The 22,630-nt window shown below is 38.4% G+C and overlaps 1 protein-coding gene across 9 annotated transcripts in view; it reads left to right on the forward strand.

Moving 5' to 3' along the window:
* bptf (bromodomain PHD finger transcription factor) overlaps positions 1–22,630 on the forward strand; it is a 148,583-nt gene that overhangs the window by 85,159 nt on the left and 40,794 nt on the right. For 7 of the 9 annotated variants that reach the window (XM_052032810.1, XM_052032812.1, XM_052032811.1 and 4 more), the window contains 10 exons: positions 77–432; positions 1,667–1,798; positions 3,415–3,544; positions 4,271–4,406; positions 5,114–5,350; positions 6,665–9,002; positions 14,461–14,585; positions 16,357–16,485; positions 18,885–19,035; positions 20,983–21,106. In XM_052032810.1, coding sequence (XP_051888770.1) covers positions 77–432; positions 1,667–1,798; positions 3,415–3,544; positions 4,271–4,406; positions 5,114–5,350; positions 6,665–9,002; positions 14,461–14,585; positions 16,357–16,485; positions 18,885–19,035; positions 20,983–21,106 — 3,858 coding nt within the window. The remainder of the gene's footprint in view (positions 1–76; positions 433–1,666; positions 1,799–3,414; positions 3,545–4,270; positions 4,407–5,113; positions 5,351–6,664; positions 9,003–14,460; positions 14,586–16,356; positions 16,486–18,884; positions 19,036–20,982; positions 21,107–22,630) is intronic. The other 2 variants (XM_052032815.1, XM_052032818.1) reach the window with 1 other exon arrangement.

The raw sequence follows: 22,630 nt of genomic DNA on the forward strand, positions 1-22,630 counted from the left end.
CCCGTGTGAACTTGAGGATTGTATTGATATATTTTTTTAAAAAAAAAGGTGAATTCAGTTAACTTTTCCTTTTCAGGTCCTGGTGGTAAATACTCAAGGGGAAGTCTCTCGCTTGAACACAAGGAAAGATTTGGTGATGAAGGGAATTGTGAATAACTTGTTTAAGTTGGGTCAAGAAGGAAAGTATCGTGTCTACCAAAATCAATATAGCACTAGCACCTTGGCACTCAACAAGCATCAGCATCGAGAGGATCATGACAAACGACGACATCTTTCTCATAAGTTCTGCATGACCCCTGCGGGCGAGTTCAAATGGAATGGTGCTGTGCATGGATCAAAAGTACTTACAATATCTACTTTAAGGTTGACCATTATCCAACTGGAGAATAATATCCCATCTTCATTCCTGCATCCGAACTGGGCTTCACATAGGTGAATGGGATTAGTTTCTTTGTGCTTTTCCAGGTTAATCACATGGAGGTTCAATTTATGGTTTATTTTGTGCTATCATAATTTTCCTTTGAAATTTGAAAGAAAGTGGTGAATGGTAAACCTATTTCAACCTGAGGTAACTGCTGCATTTCAGGAAGCTAAATACTTATGGAACTAGCTAGTAAATATCCTAAGTATTGTCCTCTGGTGTCAAAAAATGCAACGAAGCATTGTAAAAAAAACATAAGTAATAGAAGTGGTAGCAGGCTTTTCAAACCCCTGTGCCACTTTCTTGCACTAACCCCTATTCCTCAATTTACTTGGATCAATAGAGCTCCAGGCATTGTCTTGAATATTCTCAATAGCTAACACTGCATAGCTCTTTTGGGTAGAGAATTCCAAAGATTAACTACACTCTGGGTGAAGAAATTTAGTATCATCTCTGGCTTGAGCTATCATATTGTCAAACAAAGTCCGGTAACTTGGACTGCAATTAGCTTCAGCATTCTAAGGAGAGTGAAATGTTAAACAGGACCCATCCTGATAGTGTTCAGTAAGCTCAACTGCGATGTTGTGTGTAAACTAGCCTACATGTGAGAAGTAACTGCTTGAGCGATGTCCAGTGACATTTGAAACATTCAGGACATGAAGAGCTGGGACAAGTACCTGCCAAACAGTTCACTTTTGTTACAAAACAAAATATTTGTCCAAGATATTTACAATGAAGGCATATTCTTGGATACTTCATCTAGTTACTATAAACCTACCCCTACCAGTAGTTTATTTTTAATAATACAGTTTTTTCTCTCTTGTCTTCCTTTTGTTGTTAAGTTGATAATTTATATTTGGCACAAATTCCCCATATAGTCATGTTAGAATTGGGGTAGTGACTGCTGTTTCCTGATCCCATCCTTGCCTGCAATTCAAGAACACAATTATGGCAAAGGATGCTGAACTGTGAATTTCATACATTTTCTCCTTGCTTACAGAGGTACATAGGGGCCATTTGTTTTCTCGATTGCATTTCATGTTAGATTGGGTGATACATACAGCTTTCTCATCTGTTGTAAGGCTCAATATGTTGCATTTACTGAGCTACCAGAGAGCTCCAGGTTTTATTTTGACTTTCCAGGTATTACTGATGTCAAAGGTCAAATAAACTTGAATATATTTCATTAAAATGAACAATACACATTAAATAGTATAATCAACTTGATTTAAACATTATTTTTAGATCTAATTGGATAAAAGCAGTCCAGATGTGCAGTAAACCAAGAGAATTTGCACTAGCTCTTGCTATCCTTGAATGTGCAATCAAACCTGTCGTCATGCTTCCAGTCTGGCGAGACTCTTTAGGACATACCAGGTGACTTTTGATTCTTTTTTTGTGAACTTTAACTTTGGCTTGAGACTTAATTGTTCAACTGAGTTTCTCAGAAATAAAACATTGCCAGTTAACACATCTCTACTGTTAATTCTTATGCGCTGTATGATTATCCAGTGAAAGACAGCTTACATCTAAATTCATTTTCCCACAATTAATAAGTAAAAGAGAATCGTTCCTAAGTTATTTATTACCATGCTTAGCACTCAGGATATGTTCCCAGAAATGTGAGTGCTAATGGGGAATGAGCATTAAATTAAGTTCGTATGTATTTATTTATTTATTAGAGACGAGACTGACATTACTGATGTGCCAGGAAACCTTGCCCTCCCCACCCTTTTATGGTAAAGAAGTCAATGGTGGTTACTGACTGTTCGGCTTGATACCAGTGAGAAATCTCTTGGGGTGGGAAGAGCTGTGCAACCAAACAAAAAATCATGGAGACAGCAGCCTCCATCGCATCCAACGGAGAAGCCATGGAATCTGGATAGTGAGTTAACACATAGAGCAGGCACAGTCTAAGCAGTTGCATTGCTTGTTCCAACCTGCCCATTATTAGCCTTTGCAGACTGCCCCTCCACACCAAGCCTTGAGTGATTCATTGCTCTGGGAGCACCTGCAGCCAGCGTAGATTAATGCCAGGTTCCTGGCACAACGATGCTGGGCATGCACACAAAGCAGATGTTTAGTTTTAAAGGTTCAGGGGGCTCTGTATCTGTGAGTGTTTGTGCTGGAGGGCTAATGAATTGGCACTCTGAAGGATAGCACTAAATCGGGAACCAGTGTATTGCAAATTGTCGTGGTTAGGACTACATTTATGCACATACTTGTTGTGCAAGGAGAAATGAAACTAAGACTTGTTGTACCAAATTATGTTGACATTGACTTGCTTTTGAGACTTCAGGATAGATCAGAGTGAGCTACCTGTCAGTCAGTTACAGTATAGCATTTGTTTGGACAATTTTCGCAGTTTACTTATGGGAATAATAGCCAAGAACTATTTAAGTTTAAAAATGGTGAACAGAGGATATAAACGTAACTTTAAAAGGATTCCATTCACTGTGATTTATGAACAGCAGTCATGTTGCTTTAGGAAGATATTAAGAGAACACAGGACTTTCCCACAGCAGCAGATGGAGGCTACGTCTGGTATATTTTTAAAAGCACTTAGTTTCAAAATGACATAATCTTTTTATTCTTTCCTGTTGATGAGAATAATGCATGATGTGAAGGGTACCCAAGATGGATGGGTGTAGGGGGTGGAAAATGAGCCATTGCAACATAAAGTAGCCAAGTAAATAAGCTGGCCCATAGTATCAGAGCTAATATAATGGATTTGGGCACTTAATGCAAACCTCTTGAACAGTAGTATGAATTTGCAGTATTATTTTTAGGCTCTCCTTTTTTTGTAAGTCTATAACATAATATTTGTGGATAAACCATCTGCAATATCAGTCACCCTCATGAGTGGAAAGGGGAGAGAAAAGTTGAATTAATTTTTATTCTTTTTGTTGAGTCGTTCCCTTAGAGCAAATTCTGTGACATAATTAAGTTTAGTTTTCCAGAATGTTAAAATTACTGTACTCCATTAATAACAGATTGCATCGATTAACATCTGTTGAAAGAGAAGAAAAGGAAAAAATCAAAAAACGTGAGCGAAAGCAGGAGGAAGAGGAAGTTATGCAACAAGCTACCTGGGTGAAGTACACCTTCCCTGTTAAACATCAGGTATGTTGTCAGTTCATATTTTAGTGTTTGTTCATTCACGGGGTATGGACATTGTTTACAAGGCCAGTATTTATTGTCCATCCCTTACAACCCCTGAACTGAAGAGGCAGTAAAAATATTAACCATGTTAGTGGGTCTGGAATCAAAAGTAGGCCAGACTGGATGTGGATCATGGGTTTTCTTCCCTGAAGGACATTAAGGAGACACATGAGTCTTGAGATGATCTAGTGGCTTCATCGTCACTATTGCTGAAACTGGCTTTTTATTCCAGATTTATTTAATGATTTGATCTTAAGTTTCTTATCTATTATGGTGGGACTTGAACATTTGTCTCTATTCAATGGTCCAGACCACTGGATAACAGTCCAGTAACTTAATTATTATGCTAATGTACCCAAAAGCTGCATTACCTGCAACTTGTTGGGTATGCCTAGTTTTTCTTGGATACAGTAATAACTGATTATTGGATCACAGGTTTGAATCTCAAACTTGAAAGGTTAGTCAGCCTTTGGATGGCTGTCAGAGGGAATGTAATGCAGCAGAATGCCATTCGTATCTTTGGAGCAGTTAGAAAAACCATAGATTTGTGACACATAAAATAAGGTCAGCGCAGAATCCAAAACTGTCCGTTCTGGACCATGCATTTCCTGCATCTAAGGGACAGAGCAGTAGAAAGTTGATGAGTTTTCCTTTGAGTACCTTAAATAAGATTTAATATTCACACAGGTTTGGAAACAAAAGGGAGAAGAATATCGTGTGACAGGATATGGCGGCTGGATGTGGATTAGTAAAACTCATGTCCATCGTTTTGTGCCTCGACTACCTGGAAATACTAATATTTATTATAGAAAATCACAGGAAGGTGTGTTTGTTTCACAATTAATGCTAATTTTCAATATCTTGACAATTCACAATTCGTTAATTAGCCATAAACTGAAGTTACTAAACTTAAAGAAAAATAATTCCTTTTTTTTACACCCGAATTCATTGGAATTCAAAACCCACAAGTTTCCTATTCTAAAGAGTTCAAACATATAATGCTCGATGACACTTGTGGGACTACTGTCCCATCAGAAATACTGTCCTCAAAATGCCATGGTCCCATCTAGCCTCTTGGCTTAAAGTGAAACCTTTTGCATTATTTATAAAGTGCAGGGAATCTTGATTAATATCCCTAAGTCAACTTCACTGAACTGAATGAAATGGTTAAAAACCTTTTCCAAAAATGAACAGCTGAAATCTTAATCTCCCACACATCCTATCTTTATGAATGTTCATAATATTTTCATCTTGTCTCTGAGGATGGTATTTGGAATAAATTTGTTTCTGAGGACGTGGAAATTTCCAGTTAAGGGAACTTTTGTCCAAATAGGTATTCTTTCAGAGTGCAAATCCACATGCTAGAGTGGAATTAAAATTTACAAAACCCTTGAGTTAATGTAATAGGAAGTTGCTTCAGTGCGTAGCTATCTTAAAGTTGGGATTTGATGCTGATTGTTCTTGTTAAATCATATTTTAAATTTGCATGTAATTCGGTCTAATGTAACAATTGTTTCGATAACCTGTTAGGTCTACTGAAAGATGGTTCAGAATCAAATAAAAGTGAGGGTTCCTCTGCAGTAAAAACCGAATCAGAAACTTCTGAGAAACAAGGTTCGCCTCAAGATTCTAAGGATCTGCCAGAAAATGACATAGTCACAGACAAGTCTTTCGAGATAAAATCAGAAGAGGAAGAAAAAGTAGAAGAAAAGGAGGAAGTAATGGAAGTCGACGCAAGTCCTGAGTCACAACAGACTGAAAAGAAAGGTAAAGGTTCTATATGGATAAACTCTATGTCAACAAGTATTCACTATGAACAAAAGGCTTTAAACCAAATGTATTGCTATTCTTTGTGATTATTCCCAGAAATGAGCCACCATTTCGTCATGATGGAGATATGAATGAATCCCCTTCCCCGTTATTGATTTTTTTTATTTGACCCTTCTGAGGCATTGGTGATAGAACTGAAGCCTACCACTGAGCGGTTGACAAATTTCAGTGAACCGTTCCAGTGTACCCAAGTATTGTTCTCAAAAATAGACTTGAAACTAAATCTGCTATGCTTAGAGACGTAATTTTCCAAATTTTGTGCATTCAATTTTTGATCTGTTTGTCTCTTCTGTGAAATAATGTCATAGTAGTACAGTGATGTCACTGAAACCATATTGTTTCAAATTAGATCAAACTAATTAAAATAGACGTTGTAAAGCTGAGATTTGTACTATATTTACTCTAACCTCTGACTTAATGGATCACAGGATGTCATTTTAATCCAGAAATACAGGAATAAAATCAATTAAATTAGTTCAGACAAAAAATTATAAAGGTTAAATTACATTAGAATTTTGTCTTACATCAATGAAAATTAACTTGTGTGTGAATGGTTTTACTTAATAAAATTTATAAATAGGAACGTAGCAATTTAATGGAACAATCTAAGATTTTAGCAATGGGCCAAGCTTGTTTTGCTCTGTAACCGTACAGTTGCTGGTTAATATCATGAATAATTCAATATCTTTTAAATATGTAAATACTGAATACTTGCCAGTAAACTTCAATTTCAGTTTAGTAGAGAACAGTGGGAATACATTTCTTAAACTAACACCATAAGATATGGCTTAAAATAATTAAAATATAGTAACCTTTCGACTTGCCAGTCCCCATTTTACTTTCTTAAAAAAAATGTACATTATTTTTCAGTATTCAGGAGAATTATTTCAATGTTTTATTTTAAATTCAGTCTGGAATTGAGCTCATCTGTGAAACAAACAGAAGAGATCAGATCCCCTGCAGTAAACAAAAAATTCCCTCAGTTGTCCATAGGTGATAGGAGGCAATAGTGTTAGGATTATTAAGCGCTCCATCTCCAATTTAATTGCCCATTCTTAGCCTTGACGCAAAACTACTTTGTCTTCATTCAGAGCTAACCTAATGTCTTGCACAGTGGGGTGGCAGATTAGCACTATGGCTACTTAATTATTGTTTGGATTATGGCATAAATAGAAAATATTAGTGGGGGAAACACTGACAAAGAATATCACGCATAACTGTAATTATTAACTAGACATTGTTTTACTTCAGAAAACATTGGAGCTGTCAGTATCGATGCAGATAAGTTAATCAAGGAGGAACCGATGAATCTGGATGAGACCAAGAATGAATCCAGTTCGAAAGAACAGGAAAAATTTATCTCGGCTGATCTCATCAATGTGAGTGAAGGATTTCAACTGAGGACTTGGTATAAAAGGAGAGTGAAAACATCTAAATTAGATGGACTATTGGATCGGCGGGTAAAACAGTTTACAATGGAAGAGAAGCAAAGACAGGAAAAACTAAAACAAGAAGCCTTAATGAAATTACCGAGAATAGAACAGAAAAGTATAGCTGAACCACAGAAATCTGATCAACCTGAAAACTGTCTTCAAAGAGAGTGTGAATCAGTGGAGCAGGAGAGAGGACACATAGGTCAGAACTCTCCAAAGGCCACAACTGAAAGCTCAACAGCGTCAGTTCAAGAAACCACAGTTGGGAAAAATCAAGTATTGACCCAAGAAAAACCGTCAGCTTTCCCATTGTTAAAGGAACCGGGCGTTAATAATGCAGTTTCTGTCCAAAAGGAGGCTGTTGATAATTCCACTGAATCAGTGGTCACAGGTAGTGAAATCAAGGACCTACATTTGAAAGGCAAGGAAAATGGTACTGAGGGAAAAACACAGCAGTCGGGAACGGGGACAAATTCTGTACATAATAATTTTGATGCAAAGAATGAGAGCTTTGGGAAGAGCTGTGAGCCAATGATGGGAGAAGGAAACGATGGCAATCTAAACACAAGCGTGGGAGTGAATGTTGCTGAAGGTGATGGTGATCTGATGGAGACAGATGAATGTAGTGAAGATAACAACTCTGAAATTAAGCCAAGTAAAGAGGTTATTGGAGCTATACATCCAGAAAAAATTGATCGAGCGAGTGAAGCAATTACTGATGAAAACAGTGGCCCAATGATCATTGAGGAAAATGGTATAAAAGAATTCCCTGTCCACAAGGAAAGCAATAGTATTGAAAATAGATGCCTTGAAAAAATGGACACAGAATGCTGCACAGAAAATAAGATCTCTGAAATGAAAGCTTTAGAGAACAAACTGGAACATCAGCACCCTGTTGATCAGATTAATGGAAGAGATGTTGTGGAATCCGAAGTAATGAAAAATTCTGAAGTGGTCCCATCTGAAGTATCTGATGTGGTTGTTGTTAATAACATAGAACCCCCGAAGGAAAAATGTAGCCCCAAAGTAAACTCTGAAAATGAAATAAAATCATCAACAAAAGAGCCAGGTGTAAAGCTAGTTATGAATGGAGATATTACCATGGATGATCTGGAAGAGAAACCTAACAAAAAAGATGGAAAAAATTTAACAGCAGCACATTCCAAAGTTCATGATGGTGTTTCAGCAGATAAAGAGGAGTTTGATGATGCAACACCTCAGGTAAAAGCCCCCAGGTTAGATGATGCAATTGTACAGCCAAAAGCACCTAGATTAGATGAAGCAGTCCTACAGGGAAAGGCACCCAGGTTAGATGAAACGCTTTTACAAATAAATGATCCCAAGTTAGATAATATTTCCGAAATTCTGAATTCTTCTGAAAAGTCAGGACTTTTAAATCCAGCCTCAGATAAATTATCAGAATCTGAAAATGAAGTGAAACCATTGGAACAAGATGGACAGCTGCACGAGAGAACTCTTTCTCCATCCTTTGTTTCTGCAGCCGACTTCACTTTGAACAAGAACTTCAGCAAGCAGAACGGGATACAGTCTGAAAGTGAAGTGGGTGATGCCAGTGGGGAACATAGGATTAAAACGGTTGTTACAAAAATGACAACCACAACTACAACCATTTCCACAGAATCCAAGACTATTGTTAGTGTAGCTGAAGCTTCTCCGCAGAGTAATATTGCATCGGTGCTTACCTCTGTTAAGAATTGTGCTGTTTCTTCAACAACAACCACAACAACAACTTTAACAAAAGTGACCTCACCAAAACTAGACAGTATGGTAGATGCCTTGACAGTAACAGAAAAAACTGTTGTTACAACCACAGTGACTGATTCTGTGGCCACTCTAGATGGATTGTCAACAACTACCATGACTGTAAGTAAAGAATATTCCACCAAGGACAAAGTGAAACTCATGCGGTTTTGTCGGCCAAAAAAGACGAGATCTGGCACAGCCCTCCCTTCATACCGTAAATTTATCACCAAAAGCAGCAAGAAAAGCATATTTGTCCTGCCAAATGATGACCTGAGGAAACTGGCCAGGCGATCTGGGATTCGGGAAGTTCCAGGATTTAACTACAATGCCAAGCCTGCGTTGGATATCTGGCCATATCCATCTCCAAGACCAACCTTTGGCATTGCATGGAGGTATTTTAAATTAACTCTTCTTAAATCTGTTAACTGGATGGTATTTGGGTCTCTTTTTTTGCTTAAGGTTGTTCATCCCTGAGCAGTGTTTCATTTTTTTGGAATGGTTATCATGGGTTAAATACTTGGATAATTGTCTCCCGTTGTATTCACCTTTGTGTTTGACTTTTGATGTGAATATATTCCATCATACGGCTGGCAGCCTTCAGTACTTCATCCAAGTAGTGACTTAATGGGATACTGGAGCATCACTGTAAAGCTTGATCATCTTTGCACACCTCTCACTCTCTCTTCCAACGAAGTGCAAATTATTTTTATTCTATTTTAGAACATCTAAATTCATTCTAACTGAGGCAGCTAATGCATAATTGTTGGTTGATCTTCACATCCTTGTGGTTTGGTTTTAGCTATGAAGAGCATTACTTTATCCTGGGTATGAAAATCTTTAACTTGAGTTGTGTGGGGTCTAAACATGTGAATAATTCCCCATTTTACCTTTGAGTTGCTGTTTTTCCTCTTTGGCAGTCCCTCGGGATCGAAGGTGACTTGCTTCCTCTCTGGTTTAGTGGGTTCTGAGATGATCACTGAAGCTAGTATGGGGATCACAGAATGTTCCATGGAAGGGCAAGAGACCACTAACAGGATGGGCGGGAAGGTAGTTTATGAGGTAGTGTACTCCTTCCGCCGTTGCCACAGGATTTCTATGTACGCCTGATATAAAAACTTGAGATTCTCCTTCACTTTAAGTGATCATGAACCAGAAATTCCTTTGACTTAGTAGGTGTATTGGATTTTTTTTTAAAGGAGGCTTTGAGGACATCCTTGAATCTTTACCTTTATCTGCCGGATGATCTCTTCCAGTGACTGTTTCAGGAATCTGGTGTCAGTCTTGCGAATGAAGTGGCCTATCCATTGGAACCAGCAGAGTGTAATTAGAGCATCAATACTGGGAAGGTTGGCCTAGCGTACGGTTACTAAGATAGGTTTGCTTATCCTTCCACTGAACTTGGAGGATTGTTGGAAGTACCTTTCCAGTGCCTTGTGCTGGCCGTAGATTGTCCATATCTCAAAATCATATAGGAGGGCAGGGATCAGGGACCCTAACCCTAGTTCAAAACTCATGGTTTGATGTCTTGATCTTCCAACACTCTTTTCAATAATCAACCAAAGGCATTGCTCGTGCATTGAAAGCAGTTGTGAATTTCGTCATCAGCATCTGCCTTTGCTGAAAGATGGCTCCCAAGATTTGGAAACCTTTTAAGCAGGCATTGCACCAACATGGCAGGTTGGTAGAGGACCTTTGCCTCATAGATGTTGTATACAAGTCCCATCATCTCATATGCTTCAGTGACCAAGTTGGTCATGCCCAGACATGAGTGTCATCTGGTTGCTGCAGCTTGACTACTGAGGTTGTGACCATGCTTCTAGGGTGTTCTGTCTGTAAATTGGACAGTTTTGCATTAATTCTGAAGATTAGTTCCACTGCGACAATAAGTTTATGAAAGGTGAGATGGAGCATTGTGGTAAGAAAGATCGGAAAAACTTGTCGGGACAATGGCTTTATTTGATATCTGTCTTCACTGAAGTTGATTCTGTTGTAGACCCATTGATTCAAATCAACCCTTGCATGCCATCATGAAGCAAACCTAAGATGGAGATGAATTTCTATGGGCAATTGAATTTGAAGAGTGTTCTACAGATCTTACTAGTTGATGGAGTCAGAAGCTTGAGAAGTTGCTGGTGGAACACTCTGGACTTCTTGTAGAGTGCTTGCGCAGTGAACATCATGCCCATTATGTCTCTGGATGGACCAAATCAATACAACTGCTCCAGAATGCAATTTGGAGAGCAGCTCTTTGGTTGCTGGGAAGAGGCAGTTGAGGAAGACACTGTTGATGACTTTCTCCGTGGCTGACAGCAGGGAGACCCCACTCTAGCTCTTTCCTTTCTTGAAGATGCTTATAAAAATGGCATCTTTGAAGTCTTCTGGTACATCCTTCTCTTCTCAGATGTTAAGGATGAGATTGTGGATTTCAGACAGAAGCTCTTCACGGTCAAGTTTTGAAACTTAGGCAGGAATACTCTCAGCTCCAAGTTCTTTTTTGTAATTGGGATATGGCCTTTTTGACTTGTCAGTCAGGAGTGAGTCATTGCTTTTGTTTATCCTTGGGGCACTATAGGGTATTTTGCCATGTGAATTCTGACATGCGGCCTTGACGCTGTGAGTTTGACTTTCTCTCACCAATGTTCAATCTGAACTATTCATGACAATAACTTTCTGCTTTTACTATTTTCTGTAACCATGTGCCTCTGTTGTTTGGGATGGTATTGCAGATACACTAATCTTGTGTCTGTTGCAAACATCAGAAACCCAAAAGTTCAACCTGTGTGTAATGTATGAGTACATGTAGAATTAAAGTAGTTGTAAACCACTTGGTCTCTTGAGCTTGCTCTGTCACTCAATGGGATCATTAGCTGATATGACTTTACAGTTCCTGTCCCTTCCTCATAGACTTTGCTAAAACAAAACCAGTCCACCTTATCCTGAATATATTCAGTGATTCAGCCTCCACACTCTCTGGAGTGTAGAAAAGATTCATGACTTTCTAAGAGAAGAATTTCTTCCTCACCATCATCTTAAATCCTTGATCCTTTATCCTAAAACTATGTCCTTGCTTTTGTTTTAGTTCCCTTTTGCACACCTCTGAATTATGTGTCCATACACAGCTGAACAACACAATGATGTGGTAATATAAAAAGGGATTTCTGACTCACTTTGCAGGTGTTATGGCTTTTTGCACTTAACCCCAATCTTCAGTTACAAGTTTATCAGCAAAGTGTTCTCTTGCTTGCTGTAGCCCATTGTATACAGTTCCATCCCTTGAAAGGCACAATGGGATGGCACTCTGGAGTGTTAATTCAATTTTAACCAGAGCAGCAGGATAAAACTTTCATCTTTCCCATCAAATAAGACTTTGCTCGTATGATATTAATTCAAGTAAGTTCAAGTACATTCATGTTGTGATTGTGCAGTGCCAACTGTTATTCAGGAGTGACTGTCTTACTCCATTTAAATAAGCAAAAATTGTACAGTGGAATTCTTGGAGAATGCTTGAAAGTTTCTTTTAAAACCAATGACTGATGCTTGGTAGTAGGAATAAATGTGGTCCCATTCCCACAGCTTTGAATGAACTTTTATGAACTCTTCGTGTCAGAGAATAATATGTGTGCTTTGGCCTTTATTAAATAATGTGAGCAAGAATAATTGTAAAGCTTTGTGGGCTTGACTGAGCTGCTTACGCTATTGTCTTAGTCAGCAGGTTACTCAGGATTAATCTACAGCGATATATCAGTATGATGCTGGAGTGTGATGGTGAAGTTGTACATTGTATGAGAGTTCTGTCATAGTTCAAATGTAAAGAAAGCCTGTAACCACTTGAGATGTAGCTGGTCTGTCTGATTTTGGAGATTGCCTCCTTGTTCTTGCCCATGTTTGAGAAGATGCATAGCGTCTGATATGTAAAATGTCCCTTCACAAGGTTTATTCCTAAAAAATTACCTAGTACAGACCAATTTGCTTTGTCCTGAAATTGATTGAATTTAAAGTGAAATCTTAACCGATAGATAATACTCTGTAATCTTAGAAAAAGTTGTTTACCCTTTTAATTTGAGTGTTCAAATCCCTCTATTTTCTTCCCTCTCTTTTCCAATTTAATAACCTTCAAATAGTTGGGCTTCTGCAATTTTGGCCTCTTGCAAAATCCTATTTTTCACCGCTCCACAGTTGATGGCCTTGCCTTCCCCCACCAGGCCTTGAAACCTACCTGTTTGATCAACCCCTTGTTACCTTTCTTCTTTCCCTTGCATGGTTTGGTATCAAATTGTCTGACCCAGTTTCTATTATGTTCTTTAAGATGTTTCAGGTACATTATAGGCATTATGCAAATTTGAATTTTGAAGACTTCTATTGGTTTCTTGTGCCTTAGTTTTAAACTTAATACCTCAAGGGATGTATCACAGGCAGCAAACATTCAATCCATTGGTAGTTTTTCCATTCTGTGGGAGTGGCAAGTATAACGGATGAAATCTGAAGTGTAAATTTGTGCTTTAGATAGGCAGTCCAGGCATGGTACTACTAAAGTATTGCCCATTTTATTATTTACTTTCACAGAGGGCACAGTAAGTATTATATAACAAAATTAATACTCGATGCATTGTTTTTTTACTTTGTATTGTATTTAACTTCATTTTATAAAAGGATGTTTGCAATCATACCCCAGTTGTAAAATTTGAGAAGAGTATTGCACTCCACTTTGCGTGATAGATCAATGAGGACCAATGTCAGTAGAGTAAATTATCACACCTCAGTGCAAGATATTTGGGCATAAAGACACTTGCTGGCTCATATCAAATGCTTTTCCACAGTGGGGCATGGGTAAATAATAAAATTCCAGCTCAAAACTATGATTTCACCTAATTTCAAATGTGATGATAAAATGCCTATATGTTTGCTGCACAATAAAATCCTGTAACACTCTTGAGCAAACATTTTCCTCGAGCACCACCCTGGATCAGCTAACTATTCATCTGCTTTGTGTGGGTCTTATTGTGCACTCAGGCCCTTTTAACTGTCAGTGCATCTCTAGGTGCTTTGTTGCTGGTTAATTTTTCACTAAATGTTAGCTCTTTCACCATTGCTAGTCAGAATGAACTAGAATGATAGATTTAATGTTCAAAAATGTAGCGACAAGAGCCTTGTAAATGTTTAGTACCAAGAAAGCAACACTCAATTTACAATGAAATTGAGATATCTGAAATGAAAGAAAAACATACTTAATCAGAGCTTTATAAAGTACCTGAATGCCTCATGTATAATTAATTAATTCGCAGTGGAGAGACTTTTTCCAAGGAACTCGCTACTTTCTGAAATCCGCTTTCCTGCAATCTGCATGCCTTAGGACTTGAGGATGGCATCATCCAACCTGTGCGATTTTAATTTTACCAACTCTTTCCTAATCTTGTTGAGCATGTTAACTACTGTTATCTTCAATCTTGCTGCAGAAAATTAAAATTATGAATTGTCCAAATTAATGTTTTTCCCTTTTGAGGCTTGCGTTTAGGCATTTGAAAGGTTAATATGTGGGGTGGAATTTTTTTCAGGTTTGTTTTGGCTGTTAGGAGATTGAAGGTTGAAAGGTCACAGCAAGAGTCTTGTTTACCCATAGTTTTTGGTTATCTTTAGCCATCCTGCCAATATTCATTGAGAATGCTTAATGTCTATTGAAAAGAACAAATGAATAAGCACACTTGAAATTAATGGCACACTTGATTGTTTAGGTGATGGATCACTGGTGGTATGAAATTTAAGGTTTAAATTAAATGTATTGGAACATAATCTTAGTTTTTCCATAAATTTTGTTATTGCTTTGAATTAGTGGTGTCTTATCTTTTTGCCCAGGTATCGACTACAAACTGTGAAATCCTTAGCAGGTGTCAGTCTTATGTTGCGGTTATTGTGGGCATGCTTACGATGGGATGACATGGCAGTTAAACCACCAGCAGGTGTCAGCACCGCACGCACAGGTATGGGTGACACGAAACCATCTGCGGTTGCATCTTAGAAGTGATATTCTGAAGTACTTTGATGAAGGGTATTTGCAATTGTTCAGGTTTTAGATACCACAAAATAAAAAGTTATGTAAGGTTCATGGTCTTCAGAACATGACACATTTTCATTGTGTACTTGCTGGCTAGTTCACTTTCAAAAAGAAAATAAAAGTGTAGCAATTCTCAAAGAAGTGAGAGAGAGAACTTGCATTTACATGGCACCTTTCAGGATACATGTATATAAAAAAAATTACACATTTAAACAATGGAATTTTGGTGAACGCTATGTCACCAAGAAAGTTTATAGAGTGTCCCTATGCAGAAGTAGTTTGGAATTCTGGATACGCAGAGTAACTTTTATGAGGATATTGGAGAGAAATTCCAGACAGTTTTGCAATTAGATGTACATGACTTGTGTATCTTTTTCCTTTCAAAAATTACATCCCTGGAAAACTCAGTGTAACTTGAAAAGATCAGGATTACTAACACTGAAATTTATAAATTATGCCTTTGCTGTCATTTGAAGTTTTAGCATTTTTTTAAATTACTTCTTGTTGCTGTAGTAAAAGTAAGGTGGCTTTTATAACCAATAGACAGCTTTGAGTCTTAGAATGCTGTGATTTACATCCACACTTGAAGGAAAAGTTGTCAGCATGACAACAAAGTAGTTCCCTTTTTTTGTTGACTGTGGTAAAGACAAATGATCACTTTTGCTTCAATTTCTACACATTGAAAGGCACATTGTGTGTAAGTCTTGAAAACTGAGGTACTCAATACTTTAAAACATTGCGGTGGTGCAGCGGGTAGTGCTGCTACTCTATGTTTCCAGTGATCCGAGTTTGATCCTGACTTACAGTGCTGTCTGTAGGGAGCTTGCACATGTTCCCTGCAACCACAGGGGTTTCCCCCAGGTCCTTCAGTTTCCTCCCACATCCCAAAGATATGCTGGTTGGGAGGTTAATTTGTAAATTGTCCCAAGCGTGGGTGGGTGGCAGGAGAACCGAGGGAGTTGATTGGGCATATGAGAATTAGTTACGGGAAATAAGTTGGGGAATGGGATTGCTCTGAGAGCCAGCATTGAGTTAGTGGAATGAATGGCCTCCTCCAGCATTGTCAGGAAATATGACTATTTAAAAAAAAAAATGCCTCCTTTCAATTTGCCTTGGTGATTAAATACACCACATGGCAAAATATTCCAATTGGGGCGATATCAAAATCAATCTGGGAATTGCATCAAATTAATTTATTAAACTGGGGCAGTAAATAATGTGCTACATGTGTCTCTGGCACTCCTGGCTTGTTGATGGAGAAGAGAAAGCTCCTGGACATTGAGAAATTATTCTTGTCAACAAGAATGTGCAGATAAACTTGTCAATATGTCTGCACATATGAATGTCTGAAAGTTCATGGTCCAGGACACAGCAATGTTTATAGTCTAGGTTTAAAAAGTAAGGTTTGTAATATGAGGTATTTGAAGATTGGCTTTGTCCATTAAACAGAACCCTGAGTGCAAGGTTAAAAGCAGGAAGGAGACCTCAATGTACTGTCATTCAATTAACTTCTGACTTTTTGATAACAAAGCCAAATTCCACAGAAGCAGAAATGCAGTGCAGAAAATATTTTTATTGTACTGTATAATTTTATGTCTGTTAGTTTTAAGTGGTGACTTTTGCTATTTACATTTAAGATATCTATTTAGTACATTATAGACATTAAAAATGAATTAACGAATTCACACACATTGCAGAGACTACAGAAACTGATATCACCACTACTGAGATTATCAAACGCAGAGATGTTGGACCATATGGAATCCGTTCCGAATACTGCATTCGGAAAATTATCTGTCCCATTGGTGTACCTGAAACCCCGAAAGGTATGGCTCGTCTTCTGAATGTTTTCACATTGAATGTAGCATTTTCAGCCTCTTGCTGGTTTTGTTTTATATATTAGTGCAGATATTGGAGCTTTTCCATTTCTCCTAGTTGGTGTAAAGAAAAGTAATTAAAATCTCCTGTTTCAACCAAATGTCTCCACCCAGACATCACCTCCAATCCTCTGCCTCACTGAATTACTGTATATATGAGTTTATGGTGTCCTGTCTCTTTTTTTTGAACTCACTTTCTTGGCACCCAGTTTAAAATTCCTGTTTTCTATTGTGATCGTGTATTTCATCAGAGTTGTTACTCTCTCCCAACCAACCCGTGCGCCTTCTCATCTACCTTTTCCAGACCTTATTTAAAGCTCCAAAGCTTTGTATGTTGGCTCAAACTTCTACCCTGTTCTCTGTGATGGTTAGTACACCATGCCCTTCAAGCTTAATACATCTGCCATTTCATTGAATGTGTTTGTAGTTCTGTACAACTTTTTCCAGTAAGTGTTCCTATTATGACCTGTGTATTTGGCATTAGTATTTGGATTTCCTCCTGTTACACGTATTTAAAAACTTTTATCTCGGTCATTTGTATGCTTTTCATGGAATCATAAAATGATAGAATCATACAGCCCAGAAACGAGCCTCTTTGGCCCACCTCACCCATGCTGGCTGTGATAGCTATCAATGCTAATCACATTGGCCAGCCTTATGTATCCCTCTGCAGCTTTCCTATCCAAGTACTGGTCCAAATGCCTTTTAAATGTCGCAGTAGTATCTGCCGCCACTACCTCCTCTGTCAGCTTGTTCCAGATATTCACCACCCTCTGTGTAGAAAAAAATTACCCCTTGGATCGCCTTTAAATTTCTCCCCCTTCACCTTAAACCTGTGCCCTCTCCCCTGCCCTGAGAAAATGATTCTGACTGCCTCTCCTATCTATGCCCCTCATAATGTTATAAACCACTGAGGTCACTCCTCAGCTTCCTACGTTCCAGTGTGAATAAACCCAGCTTTTCCGATCTCTCCTTATGACTACAGCCCTCCATTTCAGACAACATCCATCCTTCCCGTAATGTAGTGGCCTAAACTGTACACAATAATTTAAGTGGTCTAACCATTGTTTTGTATAACTGCAATGTGACATCCCAATTCTTGTACTCAGTGCCTCAACCTGTGAAGGCAAGCATACCAAATGCCTTTTTCACAACCCTTTCCACCTGTGTCACCACTTTCAGGGAGTTGTGGGGTTGCACCTCAAGGTCTTTCTTTAAATCAAAGCTCCCAAGGTCCCTGCCATTTACTCTATATGTCATACCAGAATTTGATCTCCCAAAGTGCATTACCTTACACTTGTTTGGATTGAATTCTATCTGCCACCACCTCGCCCAACTTTCCAGTGATCTATGTCCTGCTGTATTCTTGGACAACTTTCTTCACTATCTACGATCCACCACTTTTCGTGTCATCTGCAAACTTATTACATTCTCATCCAAGTCACATTACAAACTACAAAGGTCCCAGCATTAATCCCTGTGGTACACCGCTTGTGACAGATTTCCAGTCAGAAAAATACCAGTCCACCACTACCCTCTGCCTCCTTCCACCCAGCCAATGTTATATCCAGTTTTCCAACACGCCTCGGATCCCTTGTGTCTTAACCTTTTGGATCAGACTGCCATGTGTGACCTTGTCAAAAACTTTAGTAAAGTCCATGTAAACCATGTCTACCGCTCCACCATCATCAATTTTCCTTATCATCACCTCAAGCACTCAATCAGATTTGTGAGACATGATCTCCCCTGACAAAACCATGCTGACTCCTAATCAGTCCCTGCCTTTCCAAATGAATATAAATCATGCCCCTTAGAATCTTCTCTAACAAGTTCCCTTGCACTAATGTGGGCTCACTGACCTGTAGTTTCCAGGCTTTTGGTAAGGATGATAAGAATTAGTTAATTTCTGAAACGCTCTGCAAAATAACAAGTGTACCAAATGCTGCAGACTAACATAGTCTGGCCAACAGTGTGCTGCAGGAGTAGCATGCTTATCAGAACCAAATTTTTGATTTTTTTTATTTGATCATTTTTGATACTTGAGCCTTTGCAGTCCGTATTCACTGCATTTTGGTAGCTCTTAATCAGGTGAGTAGATGAAACCCCTTACTCTCTTAAGATGCTTTGCATATGGGAATGAAGGTGAGTATTAGTCTAACTTGGAGATGATGGATGTTCATGGACAAGTATTGTTGCCTTGTTTAAGATGCAAAATACAGCCAGGAAATGCGATGTTAAAGATCAGGAAGTTGTAAAAGACGTTTTCAAAAATATTGTATAATATGTTACTTATCAGTTAATGCTTTAATTATTTTCATTTCTTTCTCCACTCTTCACCCATTTTAAAGAAACTCCAACACCGCAGAGGAAAGGTCTTCGGTCTAGTGCTTTACGGCCAAAGAAGGTTGAGGCCCCAAAACAGACTGGTCCTGTTATAATTGAGACCTGGGTCCCCGAGGAAGAACTGGATTTATGGGAAATTCGCAGTTTTGCAGAGAGGTAGAACAGATTTGGTTTTATTTGATGAAAACTCTTGTGTAATGTTAGCTCTGCAAAGATCTCCAGTAAAACATAACCTATCTTCATTTTGCCTCAAATGTACTAAACTTAATGCATACAGGTCCTTCCGCAGCTTACTAACACCCGACTTGTGTACAGCCCGTACATCTGTACAAGTGTTTGGGAGACCGGTGGGATGGATTTGCTAGCTGCTGCAGGCATCTTCTGCCACGTGGGTACTCTGTTTGCAGTCGCATTTCCAACTTGTGAGCTGTTTGGATTACAAACAGTTCACAAGAATTGAACCCTGCCATAACCTGGGGAGGACCTGTACTTGGGAGCCTTATAAAAGATGCAGTAATATAGAAGTAGTTGCTGTTGCACTACTTTGGATTTTGCTGAATGTCTAGGGTGTAGGATTAATCTGAAACTTAAGTTGCAATATTTGGTACTTGTATGACATCTCAAGTCCTACATTTGTGTTTCATGTAAGAACGTAAGAAAGGAGTGGGAGTCGGACATTTGGTCCTTCAAGTTTGCTCCACTATTCATCAAGAATCTTTTTTAAACAGCACAACAGATATTGACCCTCTGAAGTTGCATTGTTTTGAGCCCCAGACTCTGTGATGATTAAAAGGAAACAATAATAAAACAATATTTTTCAGGCTTCATTTATGATGATTTATATCTGGATCTTGGCACCACTTGGGAAGGAAAGAGTTCCATCATTTTGTGTTTCAAGTTACACGAGTGTTGCCATTCCTGACCAGAATGGGAAGATGCCCATATCTGTGGGTAACAAACCTCCCTTAAACTTTTATAAAGGGTATGCTTTGTTAGGTAGAAATTCCGGCAATTGAGTCTATACGAAAATAAAATACTTCAAAGTGTATTAAGCACTTTGAACAACACAAGTACTGCTTTTATTATGTTCCCATTGACAAAAGTATTTGAAAATGCAGTTGTGATTTTTTTTTATTGAAGAAATGGCCACATTTGCCCAAAGGATGTGTGTAGGTAAATTGGAAAAGAAATGAATAAAAATCCATAGAAAGTGTAACTTTACCCTGCAAGTCACAATCTACAAACAATACTTCTCTGTAGTGAGTTTTATTTCTTTCATCCATTTATGGATGTCCGAGATGAGATGAAGTATTTTTTTTTAATTTTGGCACTACCAAATTATCATAGGCAAATGTAGAAGAGAGCTCTGTCTAATCCTTATAAAGGATGTTCATAGAATTTCTTCAACTCCCTCATTTCTCCTGCTAGCCATTTCGAGAATGTGTGCTTCAGCTCTTGTGCTGGGCTGTGGACTTGAAACAATAGTAAATGGATTAATGGAACTGAGTACTCAAGTTCATTGCACTCGGGCCTTTCACCTAAGTATTCAATTCAAACCCAGCCCCAATGACATGGAAGTCTATCGCCCTCTGTTTGCTATTTCTAAAGCCCTTTTCCCTGCCCCGTGAAAGGAGTTGAGATCTTGATCCACTTTCTGGTAATCACAAAACTGCACCAACTGGCAGTGTCACTCACCACAGGGTGGCAGCTCTCAGTGAGTTCTGCTTGCTTGATTTGAAAATGCTCGATGCAGGTGCTGACACCAGGTGCCACAAATTGAAGGGCTCCACTCCCCAGCACTAACAATCTGATGGGAGTCAAAATCCAGAAGTCGGAGGATAATATTCCCACTATCCAACCATGAATGTATCCATACCTTTCATTAAATTAGTATTAATAAAGCCCAAATTGGGATCTCTCCCCACCCCATCTCATGAATATGTTTATTTTTTCATGTGAAACACAAACCTGAGATCCTAAGCATGAGCAATAAAAGTTCTATTGAGTGTATTGTAGAAGAATAGCTGTTGACCAAGTTGCTTGTATGATGTGAATAATGTCTTAATGAATCTTTTTGGTCATATACTTGCTTGTTTGTTCTAGGGTGGAAAAGGAGAAGGCACAGGCTGCTGAGCAGCAAGCAAAGGTTAGTGAGCAGAAGAAGTCCGAAGAGTTCAAGGCCCAACTGGAGGCCCAGCTTAAACAGCAGCGCTTGGCTGCTCAGCAGGTGGGAAGGCATAAAATTTCCTTATCCCACCTGTCAATAAATTGCATTATTTAACGACTTAACAAGTAATACATTTTTCTTAATTTTCCAATTGTAGGTGTAATTTTGAAGATATTTGAATGCTAGGATAGTCTTGATAATTTTATGTAGCATATTTAAGGCTGTTAGACTTCAGAGTGCAGAATGAATATGTAGTGTAAGAAAGCTACCAAACTGATTGGATATTGATGTGCAGTTGCATGTTTTTTGTCAGGATTGTTCACGATACCTTGCACAAAGTGATAATTTAAAGATGCCCATTGTCCCAACATGTCCTCTGTCAAAGGCAACTATTTGGAAGTTCTTCCACGTAGAGAGTTCTGTGGTTATGTAGAAAAGTGTTAAAGTACTTCATAAACATTTATTGGCTTTACTCATTATTGAATCATTTTTTTTATTACCCGGCTTTTAACTAAAACTAAATTGTAACTATCTTATTTCCTCCCAAATCATGAAATTAAAGATTTTTGCAGTAGCTTATGTTTTTTAAGCATTGTTAATTATTATTAATGAAATTATTACGTAGAGCCCTAAACACTTAAATTCTAATTCTAACGTGTTCGCTAGGCTTAGGATGTTTTTGATATGGAAATATAAACCTTTTCTCAGTAAAGGCAGAAGAGTCTTGCTTGTTTTCCAGCAGTAACAAATAGACATTTCTTTGTAAATAATTGCATCATTGGGCTCAAAACCATTTACTAAATAAGGGCAATAGGATGTTACTGCAATGATATTTTAAATGTATTATTTTAGATCTCTGGTAAGCAGTACAGATCTTCATTTGTTGATTTAACCTATTTCTTGTTCTGAGGTTTGGCAACAATCCATTTGAGTTGTGCAAAAGCATCAATTTAGGAAAGATGTTCTTGCATAAGAGAGTACTTGGAGTTTGACTCTGTCACTGGAGCTGGAAAATTTTAGCTATTAGGAAAAGATCGAATTGACTGTGATTGTTTTTGTTTTGGAATGGAGGAAGCTGAAGGAAACATCAGTTAAGGGACACAAAATTACATGAGGACACGATAAAATAAATGGAAATCTTTTTCCTTGTTCAAGGTCAATAACTAGAAGATATACTGGTAGAATGATTGTAGTGGGAAGGGGGAAAGTGAGAAGAAGATGAAAATTCCAACCTTCCCCCCCCCCCCCATAGAGGGTGGTGATAGGAGTGACAGATGGATTTAAAAGATATTTGGATACATACTCCAAGTGCCATTACTGGAAAGGTTACAGGTCAAGAGCCGTAGTGAGAGTTTTCACAACATCTAAGATATCTTTATTGGTCACTTGTACATTGAAACACACAGTGAAATGCGTCTTTTGCTTAGAGTGTTCTGGGGGAAGCCCACAAGTGTCGCCACGCTTCCGACACCAACATAGCATGCCCACAACTTCCTAACCCGTACATCTTTAGAATGTGGGAGGAAACCGAAGCACCCAGAGGAAACCTACGCAGACACGGGGAGAACGTCCAAACTCCTTACA

Source organism: Pristis pectinata, chromosome 18, assembly GCF_009764475.1.
Source record: "Pristis pectinata isolate sPriPec2 chromosome 18, sPriPec2.1.pri, whole genome shotgun sequence".
NCBI lineage: Eukaryota > Metazoa > Chordata > Chondrichthyes > Rhinopristiformes > Pristidae > Pristis > Pristis pectinata.